Source organism: Hippopotamus amphibius, chromosome 13, assembly GCF_030028045.1.
Source record: "Hippopotamus amphibius kiboko isolate mHipAmp2 chromosome 13, mHipAmp2.hap2, whole genome shotgun sequence".
NCBI lineage: Eukaryota > Metazoa > Chordata > Mammalia > Artiodactyla > Hippopotamidae > Hippopotamus > Hippopotamus amphibius.
In genome coordinates this window covers 34,511,346-34,527,808 of record NC_080198.1, presented here as the reverse complement: position 1 = coordinate 34,527,808, position 16,463 = coordinate 34,511,346, and the positions used below count along the sequence as shown (strand labels likewise).

At 43.2% G+C, this 16,463-nt stretch overlaps 1 protein-coding gene across 6 annotated transcripts in view; it reads left to right on the top strand.

Annotated features, from left to right (window-relative positions):
* Nucleotides 1-16,463, top strand: part of CACNA1D (calcium voltage-gated channel subunit alpha1 D) — a 309,818-nt gene that overhangs the window by 143,110 nt on the left and 150,245 nt on the right. For all 6 annotated transcript variants that reach the window (XM_057705786.1, XM_057705785.1, XM_057705783.1 and 3 more), the window contains 2 exons: nucleotides 5,625-5,764; nucleotides 14,769-14,911. In XM_057705786.1, the coding sequence (XP_057561769.1) occupies nucleotides 5,625-5,764; nucleotides 14,769-14,911 (283 nt within the window). The remainder of the gene's footprint in view (nucleotides 1-5,624; nucleotides 5,765-14,768; nucleotides 14,912-16,463) is intronic.

Below are 16,463 nucleotides of genomic sequence, written 5' to 3'. Positions count from 1 at the left end.
CCCTCCCCTCACACCTGCGCTCCTGCAGCCCTGGACCTCTCGTCACCCTGGACTGATTTGCCTTTGTGGATGTTCCTCCCTCTGAGCGGAGGCGGAGAGGCCGTGGGTGCAGAGCGGGAGCTGTGAGGCTCTTCTCAGGTGTTTAGTTTGTGGGCACTTTCTTGGGACAGGGCCTGCATGGGTGAGATGTCTGTGTCCCCCCAGGTTCATGTGTTCAAAGCTCAACATGGTGTTGAGGTGGGGCCCTTGGGAAGTGATTAGGGTTAGATTAGGTCTTGAGGGTGGGGCCCTCATGATGGGATTAATGCCCTGAGAAGAAGAGGAAGAGAGGTCTTTCTCTGTGTGTATGTGATTCCATCAAGGAAAGGCCAGATGAGGACATCATGAGAAGGCAGCCATCTACAAGCCAGGGAAAAGGGCTCTCACCAGACACCAGATCAGCCGGCACCTTGATCTTGACTTCCCAGCCTCCAGACTGTGAGAAATAAGCTTGTGTTGTTTAAGCCACCCAGTCTATGGTATTTTGTTATGGCAGCCTGAGCTGACTAAAACAACTACGGAACGTCTTAGCAGGAAGGGCCATTGAATAATGTTTGGTCAAAACCTCTCATTTTGCCCATTTATTTCTTCATTTATAAATATTGAGTATCTGTTTTTGTGGGACTTGGGAATACGGTGATGCATGAAATAGAAATGGCCTCTGATTTTAGAAGAAAGTATCACTTATTGGGATAGACATGTATCAAAGAGGTAGTTTTGTTTTTTTTTTTTTTAATTTAAAATTTCCATCGTGAACAAGGCTATGCAGAAATATGGTGAGCTTTACAGCATATGCCAGCGGGCCCGAATTTTGTCATTTAAGCTGAGCCTTCGAGGACAAGGAGAACTTAGCCTGATGAAAAGGCAGGAATCAGGGCGGGGGTTGGGGGAGGCATTCTCCTGCGAGGGCACTGGATGTGGACCTGAGTCCGTCCGCGGCTAAGCCAGGGCTAGCAGAACACAGATACAGCTCCAAGCCCTGCATTCTCTCCACAGCTCCGTGCTGGGCTTGTGTTACTGCCGTGTCAGAGTTGTGTGCTCACCAAAGAGGGGCGCTGACAGATGCGGGGGTGGGCACACCGGGCGGGTGGAGCCAGGTGGGCAGAGGCTCCGAGAAGGGAACGCGTGGACTTGGGAACACAGCGGGAGGGAGCAGCTCGGCCCTTGGCTTGCAGTGGACCCTCCTGCAGGAGACAGGTGAGCGAGCTGGAAGGTACAGAAGGGTGGAAGCTGAGGGTGTTCACCAGGGGCTCTGCTGGCATTGAAAGGGAGGGCCCGTGAGGTGCTGGGCCCCCTGCGCTCCATTGATTCCAGGTGTGTTCTAGGCAGGGCTTTTGGTAACTTAGAAAAATTCCTCTCCTGCTTGTTCTGCTTTTTGGTACATGTGCTCGAATCCCAACTTCGCCTGTTTTTATAGCCCCCTTTCCATCTGGCTTTGTCACTTAATGCCTTCTCTCTCTTTTTTATTTTTCCTCTACCTCCTGTTAGCACCCGTGAGTACCTCGTGTGTGCCCTGTGTGGTGCCGGATGCGGGGGTTACAAGGACAGCAAGAGATGGGGAGTCCAGGCGTGCAGGACACAGAAGGGATGTGTGTGTGGAGGGGAGACTCTGTACCTTCTACTGCCGGGGTGTATGCCGGGAGACCCCTGCAAAGACTCGGGCCCTGCGGGTGGATGAGCAAATCAAAGAGATGAGCCTTACCTGGCTCATCAAGCCTTTGTTGATCTTTTGACAGCAGGCCAGGAGCTCTGTGAGGGTAGGGATCAGGCTCCTGAGGAGGACCAAGTGCTCAGGGATGGATGGGTAGATGATGGATGGATGAGTGGTTGGATAGATTGACGATGGGTGGATGGATGTTCGCACCACAGCGCTAGTAAAGGGATCTTTAAAAATAAGATAGCTGACGACCAGCTACAGTTAAAGATCCGGACATCTCCTGTTCCCTGCTAGTTGACAGTTTCTGTTTCTCAAGGCTCTGTGTGGGGTTACCTTGGTTTAGAGACTCTTGGTTTGGAGCCTCTCCTGTTTGGTGAAACTCTGCTATTTGAAGACGATAAATCAGGTTTCGGATTAGATCTTAAGCCTCTATTTCTCTGGTGACTGGAGTCTTAGGGGACTTTCATCCACACATAATAGGGTGGTCTCTGTTTAAGGACTGGTGCCTTCTGCTCTCTTAAAAAATGGTTTGACTGGTGCTGCCCTCCCAGGACCCCCCGTCAGTGAGGCGGACCCCTGCTGGTGGCTGGGGGAGTGTGCCGGGCAAATGCAGGGAGACTGGGGTGCCAGAGTCATAGACTGTTTTTGTTTAGCCTGGGGTAGGGCTTTGAAGGTGCAGCCCCTGCCCAGGGACCACCTCATTTCACGTTCAGTTCCGGAGGGCTCTTGCTCGCCTCTCTTCAGCAGCCCCGTTCCTTCATCCTCACCGTGGTTTCTTCCTCGCTCTCCCCTCCGTCCCGCCCGCTGACTCCGTATCTTCTCCGTGCGAACGTCTCATGGTCCTTTAGCCGGGTGTGCATTCTCCCCCCGCCCTGTAAGGAGCCTGACTTTTTCAGCCGCTTCCTTTCCAGTCACTAACCCAGCGTTCGTTGCTCAAATGGACGATCCTCTTGTGACGTTATTACCTCCCCTTCCCATGACTTGTTTTGCAAGATCTTTTTTTTTTTCTTAACACTACATTTGCTTCATGTGAGGCGTATTTCTTTCATAGGAGTCCTTTTAAATGGCAAGATTGGGGACCAGGATGATACTGGCTTCTAGGCAGATGGGTCTGTCCTGCTCTCCAGGCTGTGATGATTTAGCTGGCCTCATGGTAGAGTCTCTGTAATAAAGAATCACATTAAAGCAAGGTTGTATTTCTTATAATCAATTCCATCAAGTAATGCACTGGGGATTTTGGAAAGAGAAAACAAAGTCTTCCAAAAGGAGAGAGAGGAGGACGAGAGAAGGGGATAAAAGAACCCTAAACAATTCAGTTGCATGAATGGCCCTTATTATTGTGGCAAAATTACCTGTAAGTAAAAGCTAAAGAGGAAAAACAAGCTGTGTTGGTAGGTGTACTCCCTGTTCCCTGTCTTGTTTGTCTGCTCTGAAGTATAGCGCTGTGTTGACGTAGAGATGTAACAGCTCTGAACAAAAGCCTTTTTTCTCTCCTGTCTGGCCCAATAAATAAAGCAGAGAGGATAAAAAGGGAAGAGGAATTGTAAAATCAACGTGCTGTTTCCAGCTTACCTTGTTCCCTTAAAACTCTTAACTTGCAAAAACATGTTGATGATCTACCTTTGGTGGTCAGGGTCTGATTTGAGTACAGCAGATTGGTTTATTCAGAGATTTTTTGGCTTCTGGTTAAAGCAACAGAGTTGCTTTTCCTTTTAGCTCTCTAAGTTGTTGTCACTGCCTCGTTGAAGCCTCCCTGAATCTCTCCTCTGTAGCCGATACCAGAATTGGTCCCTGTTTCTTGGAACATCCACAGTGGCGTGAGTGCACCTCCTGCGGGAGCCCGCTGCCTGGGGGTGTGGCAGTGAACAGGAAGACAAGGCCTTGCTCTCACAAGGCTCACAAGGACTCCAGAGAGTAAACGGAGGAGTCCTTGGAGGTCTGTGTGTGGCTCAAGGGGGCATGCGTGCTGCTGCTCTGGGAGATTTCAGCAGCTCAGCCTAGCCTGGAGGCTGTGGCTGGCTGTGCAGAGGGAGTGGGTCGTGGTCCAGTAAGGTCTCGCAGCCAGGTGAACAGTGTGGTGTGCGCGTGATGAGCCAGGCCGAGAGCAGGGCCTGTTGGGAGACCTGGAGGAAACATGAGTGTGGAGGTTGGGGATGAGTTAGGCTTTTAAAATTGAAAACACATTGACTCTGGTTAACTGACACCACAAAGGAATTTATTAGATCACTAGGATGGTGTCCCGAGGATTAAGGGGGTGCTCTGAGGGCACATTAGGAATGACAGAGACCTGGGGGGAAGAACTGAGGAACTGGCTTTTCAGAGTGACCAGTGGGGAGTCGAGAATGGGGGTAAAGGCTGGGGTACCCCCGAGGTTAGATGGTTCCCCTACTGGTACAGAGGAGGGATGCGGTGGCAAGACTCGGTGACGTCCCGCCTGGGACTGGGACTTGTCTGCGATGAAGGGGTAGCACCCTGGCAGCGGACTGCTAGAGCCCAGGGTGGCACAGGCAAAACAGTGCTCACATACAACAAAGCAAGTCCTTGCCGGGGAGAAGTGGTCTAACCCTTTGGCCTTATCAGAGGGCAGAACTGCTTATCAAGGTGTGGAACTGCTCTCTGTCAGTTCCCTCTCCTAGAATGTTCTCTGTGTGCTGCATTTGAAACCCCCACCACCCGCACCAGATTAAACTTGAAGATAGGACCATAGTGAAGACATTTTTCTTATCTTGGCTCCCGGTGTGGGGCCTGTCGCGCGCAGAAGACGTGCTCACTAAGTACTTCCTGAGACAGATCTATTCGCCCTCTTGTGCTAGGCATCTTAATCAGTGAATTCTACGACTTCCATTTTCCTGAGGCATTGGTAACTTTCCTCAGGTCCCACAGAGGAGAATTAATATTAGCTGAGGACTTTATGGCCTGTATGAAAGAGTTTTAATTACTTATGATTTTTCATTTAGTTATTATTTAAGTAGCGTTTTGCCAGCAAATGCCTCTCGCAAAATGAATTGCACACATTTCAGAGGTCCATATTTCTACTGAAACCAAAGCTGTATAAAGAAAACCTTTGTAAAAGAGGAAAGAGCCAACATTTTTAGACCTGCTGATGGGTGCATTTTCTACAGCTCATGAATTGGAGCTGGAAAGATCCTAAGAGTCCTCTAGCCTGAGGGTGGCACCTCGGAGGTCTGTGGCAGTCAGATGGGAGTGACTGCTGAGTCTGTTAGAAGAGGAGGATTCCGGGGCTGAGCCCAGGTGCCCTGGAAACGTGCGTGGTGACCCATCGGCAGTGTCAGCCTGGAGAGGCAGCACAGCAGTAAGGAGGCCATGGGCTCGCCGTCCTGAATCCCCTCCCCTTACTGTGCAGGTGAAGAAACTTAGGTCCAAGAGATTGGAGGGACTTGCCGAGGTCACCTTGCTGCCCAGTGACCAAGATGATCCTGACTTAGAAGTCAGACGGAAACCCGAGAGGGTCGAAGCAGACGCATCTTCCTTTCTTCCAAAGGACATTCTGTTCAAAGCCCCATGGGAATCTTTGTTGCACCCTTGTGCTTTTCCAGGCCTGGTGTGGCAATCTTAGGAGGAGACCACGCTGCGTTTTGCAAATGTGTGCAAATAGCAAACATGCCGTTATGTCCTAGGCAGGGGTCACGACGCACGCATCAAGGCAGGTGGCAAAGTGCAGCCATGCAGCCCTGGATGAAAAGTGTTTTACCCTTAGTTGCTTATGAGAAATTCAGTGTTAAAATTAAAATGCCTTCTTGCTCCAGGTGCAGTGTGAATCGTTCCATTCCTCATAATAAAACTTTGCTGGGAGAAAAATGCTTATGTCTCTGAGATACTGATTCTAATTCTTATTTCTTTTCTTCTCCTCCCCCACCCCCCACCCCCTGTTTTTTGGTCTGTTTTATTTCTTTGTTTCTCTTCACAGGAAAAAGTAGAATATGCCTTCCTGATTATTTTTACAGTGGAAACATTTTTGAAGATTATAGCGTATGGATTATTGCTGCATCCTAATGCTTATGTTAGGAATGGATGGAATTTACTGGATTTTGTTATAGTCATAGTAGGGTAAGTCCTTTTATTTGGGGAAATGTTTTTTTGGAAAATGGGAGGTGGAGAGTAACAGAAAACAGTATTTTAAGGGCACAGAGTTGGTCCTTTATGCCAGTGATTGCAGCCAGAACCTGTCAGGAGTTCTTTAAAGCCTGGTGATTCTGCTGTTGGTCTCTGGACAGAGACCGATTTGAAATTCTCTCGTTGTTTCTCTCTCAGTAACGTGTTAAGGAAGGAAGTTTAAGCTCAGCTTGTGATGTGAGAGGGTTCATCTTACAAGGCCTTGGGCCTCCACAAACAGGCCAGCCCTGCTGGTGATTTGAGTCCAGCGTGTAGAGCTCTTATACTTAACACCCCGTTAAGTTAAAAAACCAAAATAAAACGGTAAGAAAGTAATAAATCCTTCATAGCAGTGAGGTACTCTGCTATTTTACATCCCTTGAGGAAAGCTGTTAATTTTTTTCTGCTGACTTGGGGGAAAAGATTTGGCACGCTACTATCCCATTTCATATAACAAAACAAGTGTTTGAAAAATGTCAGATATCCGGCATGAAATGACATAAACCAGAAAATGCAAAGAAGCAGGCATTCTCTCTGAATCCTGTCACCGGAAGAAGACCCCAGCAGTTTCAGTTAAAGGAGAATGTTAAAATAAAAAATAGTGGCCTGTGTTATTCTGGTCCTTCAACACCTGGAAATGTTTCCAGCAAGAGAAAAATGAATCAGTGTCAGAGGAATGCTGGGTCTTTGGACCAAATACTCACATAGGAAAATAAGATCTATCCCTTCTCTGAGTCTTAGTTGCCTAGCTGTAAAATGGGTTGCTCCTAGAATTATATTTGCTCCTATAGAGAGAGATTGTGAAATGGCCTCTCTGTTTTCATCTACATGACTTCATTCAAATGCCTTTTGCAGTTGAGCAAGGTGGTTTTTCTTTATCATGAATCCTTTGGCTTTTCATGGGCGACCGATACTGCTGGATATTGGGAGAGTGGGATAAATTTTGAGCCTGTTCTTTCAAACTTAGGAAGTTGAAGTGGGATCTGAAGTTGTAGGCCAACAGGATGATAAGACTTGTGGAGAAAAATGTTCACTTTTGCAAAAATCACCCCAGTACATTGAAATCTAAGGTACTGGGGCAAAGATATTGCACCTAAAATGAACAGATGTTGATATGTACTGTGCCTTCCTGTATTTGATGAACTCTAACAAGGAGTGGTAAGCAGGAGTCTTACAGATCTCTTGGTTCTGGAATAATTTTTTCTGTGACTCTCCTGATTCTGGACTTTCTGTTCAACTAGAGGATGGAGATGCCTAGCTCCATTTCTTTTGTCCTTATCCTATAATCAGCTTTCTGTCTGGAGGCATTTTTCAGACTATCATACAGCACAAAGACAGGGAACCAGGCAGACTATGGTGGTCTCACTAAGTTAAAGAGACAGAGACAAGAGTTCAGGAAGGCTGAGGTGGCTGAAATTTGAGAAGCATGATATGGGAGGAGGGAGGGAGCTATTCAGAGAAAGAGGTTCATAAATATGCCTTGGGGTCCTCTTGAGTTTTGCTGAGGACTAAGCTACACTTACATGAGATGATAGTCTATAAGGCCAGGCAAAGAATACTACTAAGGATAAAAGAAAATCTGGGGGGGCTATAGAGAATAATAACTAGGGCTCACATAGGTCTGGGAGTTGTTCAAGTGATGACCAACCAGAGTGGAAAAACCTTGTCAAACACCCTGGACTGTCAGTAGAGACCCTGGAAGGGCCATTAGTGGTATCGCTGAACTAACCCTAGAGCAGGGGTTGGCAAACTGTGGTCAGTGGGCCAAATTCAGCCTGCTACCAATTTTTGTACATAAAGTTTTATTACAATACAGTCGCAAGCATTTGTTTATATAGTTGAGTTGCATAGTTTAGGTCCACAAAGCCTAAAATATTTACTGTCTGGCCCCTTACAAAACAACTTTGCCAACTCCTGTTCTAGAGTAAAAGCCACCTGAAACCCTTGCTAATAATATTTGAAAAGAAGCCTGAAAAGGAACAAACTGACAGCAAGTAACTTAAATGCCTACCAAAGCAAAACTCAACATTCTTTAAAGGAAGACGGCAAAATCCAGGTACTTAAAAGTGTTCAGCATCCAGTCAGATGTTACTAGACATGTGAAGAATTGTGACTCAAAACCAGGAGGAAATTCCATCAATGGAAATAGACATAGAAATGACAGAGATGGTGGACTTAGTGGAGAATTACTTTAGAAGTCTTTTAAAACCAATATTATAAATATGTTTATGGACTTAAAATGAATACGTGACTACTGCGAGAAAAGATGTGGCAATATAAGAAAGAACCAAATGGGACTTTGAGTGCTGGAAAATATACCTGGAAGGAAAAATTCCCTGGATTGGCTTAATAGCAGATTAGACGCAATAGAAGAAAATAATCAAGGAATTTGAAGATACAGCAGTGACACAAAGCCTAATGTTGGAGAATAAATGAACGTTGGTGACCTGTGGGGCAATATCAAGCAATCTAACATACATATATTTGGAGTCCCAGAAGATAGACGGGAGACAGAAAAAAATATTTGAAGAAATAGTCCAAATTTTCTAAATGTGATGAAAAATATAAACTCACAAATCCAAGAAGCTCAACAAAGCCCAAGCAAAGTAAACATGAAGAAAGCCACATCAAAGCACATTATGATCATAATCAAATTGCTCAAAACCAAAGATGAGAAAATCTTAAAAGTAGAGAAAAAGCCATTGTAGACTTCTTGTTAGCAACTATGCAAGCCAGAAGACAATAGACATTTTTAAAGCACTAGGGGAAAATGACCACCTAGAATTCTTATTCAATGAAGTTATCTTTAAAAATTGAAGTAAGAAAGAAAATTTTCAGGCAAACCACAGCTGAGAATTCGGAGACCTGGACTTTAACAAATGTTAAAGGAATTTCTTCACACTGAAGGAAAATGACAGCAGATATATGTATGGATCTATACAAAAGAAATGAAGAATGCCAGAAAGGATAAATGTATGTGTAAATATAAAAACATTTTTCTCATTTTAAAATCTCTTTAAAGTAATTGATTATTTAAAGCAAAAATAACAACAATATTCTGGGGTTTATAACATCTATAAAAGTAAAATATATGACAACAGTATCACAAAGGACTGGGACTTTCCTGGTGGTCCAGTGGCTAAGACTCCAATGCAGGGAGCCCAGGTTTGATCTCTGGTCAGGGAACTAGATCCCTCATCTGCAACTAAGAGTTCGCATACCACAACTAAAGATCCCACATGCCCACTAAGACCTGGCACAGCCAAATAAATAAATAAATAAATAAATAAATAAATAAATAAATAAATATTTTAAAAAAATAGCCCAAAGGACAGAAACAAGGAAATAGTCATATACTATAGAAAGGTGCTTGTGCAGTTGGTGGAGTTATTTGAAGGTAGGACCATGAGAAGTTAAAGATGTAGTAAACTCTAGAGCACAGGCTAACAAACTTCAGCCCATAGACCAAAAATGGTTTACTGCCTCCTCTGACCCCCACCCCTACATTGACAAAGCATTTTGCTGTCTGCTTTAGCAGATTAAGTTTTATTGGAAGACAGTCACACTCACTAATGTTTATGGCTGTTTGGTGTTAGTGTGAAAAAGCTGAGTAGTTGTGACAGAGACCCTATGGCCTGCAAATCCTAAAATAGTTATTATCTGGCACTCCGCAGAAAACTTTTGCTGACACTTGGTCTAGAAGAGACACTAGAAAAATAAAGAGGTAGAGTTAATAAGTCTGTATTGGAGATTAAATGGAAATTTTTTTTAAAGCTCAACTAGTTTTTTTAAAAAAGCAGGGAAGAAAAGAACAATAGACAGGGCAGATATAAAACAAATAGCAAGATGGTAGATTTAAACCCAGCTACACTCTTATGTAAAAATCCAGAGGTTATCAGATTTTATATATGTATAAAAACAACACTCGACTCTATACTGTCTAAGAAAACCTAATTTATAAAACCAAATAATTTGAAAGCAAAATGATAGAAAAATATATATCATGCAAAACCAATCAAAAGAAAGCTATATTAATAGCCAACCAAGTAGACTTCAGAATAGGGAATATTATCAAAGATAAAGAGAGATACTTCATGATGATAAAGGAGTGATTTCAGGAAGATGATGTAATTATCCCCTCCCCACCCCCCCCCACCCCAATATCTCCAAAGCAGATCTTCAAAATACATGGGGCATGAACTGAAAGGGGCAATAAACACATCTTCACTTGAGATACATTTCAATACCCCTCTCTTGAGGAGTGTTAATAGAACATCTAGACAGAAAATCACTAAGGATGTAGGGAGATTTGAACAGTGCCATCAGCGAACTTGACTTAGTTGACCTTTTTAGAACACTGTACCCAACAAGAGCAGAATACACATCCTTTTCACATGCTCATGGAACATTCAGCAAGAAAGACATATTCTGGGCCATAAAACAAATCTCAGTGAATTTAAGAAAATCAAAATTATGTGAAATTATATGTTTTGAATGAGTTTAGCAATGTTTCTAGTTAAAAGTTCAGTATAAAAAAGCATGTGAATTTCCATATATTAGTCATGAACAATTTGAAAATGAAATTTTAACAACATTATTATTTACTATGGCATCAAAAACCATGAACTATTTAGGGATAAGCAGTGCACTGCTGAGAGAAATTAAAGAAGAGAATTAAATTAAATAAGAGAAATTAAAGAAGACCTAAATACATGGAATGATATACCATGTTCATGGACTGGAAGACTTAATATTGTTAGAATATCAGTTCTTCCCAAATTGTGGTATAGATTGAATCCTAATCTAAATCCCCGTAAGACTGTTGTAGAGATTGACAAATTTGTTCAAAAATTTGTATGGAAATTAGGCTCTAGGCTAGCCAAAGAAATCTGTAAGAACAAATCTAGAACCTGATATTATGACTTCCTATAAAGCCACAGTAGTCAAGACAGTGTGATATTAGAATAAGGAATAGACATAAAGATGAATGGAACAGAATAGGGAGTCTAGAAATAAACCCATATGGATGTGATCAGTTGGTTTTGGACAGAGGTGCCTTGATGCCTCAATGGATTGAGGAAACAGTTTTCAACAAATAGTACTGGAACAACTATTTATCCATGTGAAAAAGAAGACTCTTTCCATTCTTATCTCATACCATATGCAAATATTACATTAAAATGAATCATAGACCTATATTTAAAAGCTAAAACTATAACATTTCTAGCAGAAAAGCTTCATGACTTTGGGGTAGGCAGAGATTTCTTAGGACCCAAAAAGCACTTGCCATAAAAGAAATCATTGAACCTTGTCAAGATTTACAACTTTTCTTCAAGGGAGACACTGTGAAGAAAATGAAAAGATAAGGCACAGATTGGGAAATAATATTCCCAATAACAAATATATGACCAAGGACTTGTATTCAGAATTTATAAAGAACTCTTACATAAGAAGATGACGCAGTAAATAAATGGGCAAAAGAATTGAATAAATCTTCACAAAAGAAGATATGTAAATGGTCAACAAGCACCTGAAAAGATGTTCAGCATCACTGGTAGTTAGAGAAGTGCCAATAAACAATAGTGACATAGCACTACATATCCACTAGTATTCGTAAAAAGACTGACAATACCAGATGTTAACCAAAATACAGAACAACTGGAGCTCTTACACACTGCTGATAGAAATGGAAAATAGTGCTATCACTTTGGAAAATTTGCAAGTTTCTTACAGTATTAACCATACACTAACCATATGACCATATTACCAGTACTATTCTTGGGTACTTATCCAAAATAAATGAAAATACATGGTCACAAAAAGACTTCATTCATAATAGAGAAAAACTGGAAACAACTCAAATATCCCTCAACAGGTAGAATGGATAAACTCATTGTGGTATATTCATACCATGGAATTTCACTCAACAATAAAAAGAAATGAACTGAGGATAAATGTAACAACTTGGATGAATCTCAAAACCATGGTGAACAAAAGAAGATAAACAAAAAGGAGAGCATGCTGTATGACTCCACTTATGTAAGATTCTAGAAAAGGAAAAAACAGCCCCAAATGATAAACCTGGTAAAGTCAGTGGATACCTGAGTCTGGCTTCAGGATGACTGCAAAGAGGCATGAGAGAACTGCTTGAGATACCAGAAAGGCTCTCTGTCTTGGTTATGGTGTTTGTCACTTGGGCTTATGCATTTGTCAAAACTCATTTCATTTTACACCTTAAATGGGTATATTTTATTATATGTAAATTAAGCTGCAATAAAGTTGATTTAAAAAAGTAAAAAAATCCTCCAGGCAACTAAAGTCGAACTGGACTCAGTCTTTTTTTCCTCATTAAATAGGAAAACCTTTAGAACATCAGGCTACTCTTTCTCTAAAATATGTACTAAATTATAGTCAAAGAGCAGAAGAAAAGTTTAAAAAGAAAAAGAAAATTGTCTTCCCTTGAATCAAATTTCTACTTACTGAAGTTTCTAACTTCCGACTCTATCTTAAGCCAATGGATTTTCCATTCCAAGTCAACCGTGACCTATTGCTTTTGTCAAGATTCCCAATAATAGAGATGTCAAGAAAGTAATTGATATTTCTAAAATGTTAACTGTTAATAATGTGACCACAGGAAGGTTCAGCGTGTCTACCAGAGCTGATGTAATTCTCTTATAGAAAAGTTTGATCTGAGCTAACCTTTATCCCACTCCTCTAAATTTTTCCGTAAACATGCATTTCAAACATTCAAGCTCATCACTCGAGCTTTCGTGAACATGGGGTGCTCATTTTGGTGCGTCTAATTTGTGTCCGTTTGGGTGGCTCCTTGCCTTTTCCTCCTGTCTTGGGGTAAACTTTTAATAACAATCTAGGATCAAGTATTTTCTCCTCTTGTCCTCATCTCTTTAGGCACATGGTACTTACTTTGGTTGGGGCGGGGCAGTGAAAGGAGTTGACTCAAAGGATATTGGAATGGGAAGGTCAGGGATCTGGATCATTTAATCAGTGTTCTCAGTTTACAGAGAAGGAAACTAAGGCTCAGAGAAGGAGAGGGACTTTCCTAATGCCTCCTAACTCTTAGGAATGGAGGCATGCCCTGACCCCTTGAGCCCTCTGGCTGTCTGGAAATAGCAGCCAGCTTCCCTCTCTGACTCAGGCTCCTCTGTGATAGGAGAGACATTGCTTACCTGTTTTCAAGGGCATCACTGAAGAATAGGGGATAAAAGGGCCATAAAGTGTACATTGCAAAACACTGATACTTAAAAGCCATCTTAAGTCACCACCTGCATAAATTATTTTCCTAACCCTTTGGGATGAAAATTCCTGTGGCTGCTGCATTTCAGAAGAGTTTGAGGTTTTCTTTCTTCCTTTTGCTTTGTTTTTGTGACACTGTGAATTTGTTTTGGAGAGGAGACTTTTAACTTTAGCCTTGCTGCAGGGTTTACAGTAATTACAAAACTATGTTAATGAGAGAAACCTATCATAAATTTGATATATTTCCCCAGTCATAACCATAAAGAGCCCACCAACTATAGCTTTGAAAAGGTAAAGTCCTGATTTATTCCCTTCCCACCTCCCCTGCCTCCCCCTGCCAGGTTCATTGCTAATTGTGGTACTGTTATTAAAACGAATGACCAGTCTTTAAACACCCCAGAATGACATGACTATGTCCCATCAGGACTGTAATCAGACCACCCTGTATTTTATGGACCTAGTGTCTTGGCCATCCAGAGGCACGCCAGAGGGGGCAGAGTTTCTGCTTCAGCTGCTGATTAAACTTTGGAAACCTTTTCTTTGTTGCTGGGCCAATCATTTCCACAATCTGATTGGCTAGAGTTGATTCTATTGGAAATGGGCAAATTTCTATTTATGCTGAAAAACAAGCAACAATTCCAAAGAACAAATGTTTATTTGAAAGCGCAAAAGTAACTGTCAAATGAGCGGATTGCCTGAAAATAGCTTTATCCGAAAAACCTTCCAAGAGTAGGAAAAAATTTGTCGTGGCTGCCAGATACAATATTATTCACATTTCAAAAGAGAAAATGACGATATTAATACCTTCTCTTAGGTTTCTGCTTTTGGCCTTTGCCCAGCTCCTTAGCATCTGTGATTTACATCATTATCTGAACATCCCTATGGGGCGGAGGGGTGTGTGTGTGTGTGTGTGTGTGTGTGTGTGTGTGTGTGTGTGTGTGTGTGTGTGTGTGTGTGTGTGTGTGTGTGTGTGTGTGTGTGTGTGTGTGTGTGTGTGTGTCAGTGTTGCTATTGGAAGTGCTATAACATATTGATTAAGATTTAGGACTTTGGAGGCATTCATTCATTCATCAGATAATTTTTGAGTGCCTACTGTGTGCCAGGAACTGTTCTAGGCACTAGGCTAGAACAGACTAAATGAACACATAGACTACAATTCCCTGCTCTTATGGAACTTACATTCTAGAGGGGCCAACATACCTGGATTCATATGGTAGTTCTGCCACTAGTTGTATGGCCTTGGGAAAGCTACTTGTTCTCATCAACTTTGTTTCCCCACATGTAAAATGGTGTTCATGATAATTCCCCCTGCATAACATTTTTGAGGACTAACAAGATAATTTATGTAAAATGCTTTAACACATGGTGAGTGCTCATAAATGGTGAGTGCTCATAAATGGTGGCTGCTAGGGCAGTTCCGCTGCCATCACTGGAAGAGGGGATTCACCAGGGATCCAGGGGGCTGACTTGCTAGGATGCCCCATTAGCAGGAAAACAGGTGAGGTCAGTCCCCATCCCCAGTCCTTCTAGATGTAGGGGTCACGGCCAGGGGTCACAGCCCAGTTCTTGCCTCCGCCTTGCCTACCCTTTATTGAAGCAGCAGCCTTACAGAATTAGCCCTTGTTCAAAAATAACTACTCTTAGCATTCTGTTTTGCTTCCCTGGGTGACAGACTCTAACATTTCTTCCTCTCTTCTTCTTTCAGATTGTTTAGTGTAATTTTGGAACAATTAACCAAAGAAACAGAAGGCGGTAATCACTCCAGTGGCAAGTCAGGAGGCTTTGATGTCAAAGCCCTCCGCGCCTTTCGAGTGTTACGACCACTTCGACTAGTATCAGGAGTGCCCAGTAAGCACGTTTCATTTCCTAAAGCCAGGAGTTTGTTGATTTTTTTTCCTTCTGGGTGGGTCTCGGGATTATGAAATGGGGCGCGATGAGGTGAGTTGCTGTGCACCAGCCAAGGGCGCTACAGATGATCATGGAGGTCTTTGCCGTTTGCAAAGCGCTTTTGTTTGTATTGTCACTTCGGGTCCCTGTGATGGCCCGACATGAGGGGAGGGGCGGGAGGGATGGAGTGGGGGCAGTAGTGATTATTATCTTCCTGTTTTTGTAGAAGAGAGGGTCTTCTCTCTCGCAGAGGCCAAGTGGGTGGTGGCAGGAGACCTTGGGTTCAGGCCTCCTGATTACAACCTCATCTTCGTCCTCTGACACCCGCTGCCATCACCTCCTCCCCCTCCCAGGCCGGCCCCTCTGAACGTGGTGGGTTATGTAGATGAGGGTGTTGGAAGGCTCACCTGACTGCCTTTTTTCAAAGTGAGAACAGCAAGGGGCTGGAATCCTGAAAATCTACTTACCTCCCCCGTGGAGGGGCTGTGCCCGTCCCACTCGGGGCGGGGAAGAAGTGAATGCTTCTGTGTCCTCCCCGTATGTAGGGCACAGTAGCACCTGCATGAAGGTGGTTGTGAGGTCTGAATGTAGTAATGCAAGGAGAGCCTTCAGCACCAGGTCTGGAGCACAGAGGGGCCCTCAGTGTGAGAGATGCTGTATCACCCACTAGCCTACGATACCTGTGCATACCAGGCCCTGCTTTGCTTCTTGCTCCAGATCTCCAGGCCAGGTTCAGTGCCACCTCATTTGGAACGGATGCTCTGTCTGTGCCCCAACCAGGAACTTCCATAAGGAGCATGGCATGTGCTTCCCTAGGCTCTGCCCATGATAGGACATCCCTTTTGGGAACTTCAGAAGGTGGAAAGTTTAGTTCCTTTCCAAGGACTATGGCTGTGAGGTGGCTGCCTGCTTCCAGCTGCAGGACGGATATGGGACTGCTGGGTGTGCCTTTTTTTTCACAGCTCATAAAGCCATCAAAAGAGCACAGATCATGTTTTCGCCTCTCCAGAAGTTCTTCATGAAATTTTATTAAACCTGTTGGCACTCAGAATACACCAAAAATTCTCTGGAAAAAAAAATGTCCAAATTGAACATTTTAAAATGTAGGAAGTGGTGTTTTATGTGTACTTGTTTTTCCAGATGGTTCATTTATTTTCATTGAAAAAGATCAGCACAAGTCAAAACCACAGAACCGTCTGGAAGCAATTGAGAAAAGTAGAAATACCTTGGAAATGACTGGCCCTGTTACGTGTAACATGATTAAATGAGAAGTTCAGTGAGCAAACATGAGGTTTCAGATTCAGTTGTTACAGCTTAATCTAATTTCAAAGTAACCACGGCAACTTTTTCCCCCAAAGAGCAAATGACAGGCCAGCCTGCCTGTGGTACGTGCTGTGAGCAGACGCGCGGGCGCTATGGCTTCGTGGATCTGAGTCATACATGAGGACTTCTCAGCCCGTGTTCACTAACTGCCCTGAAGCATCCAAGTCTCTCATCAGACCCAGCTGGGCTT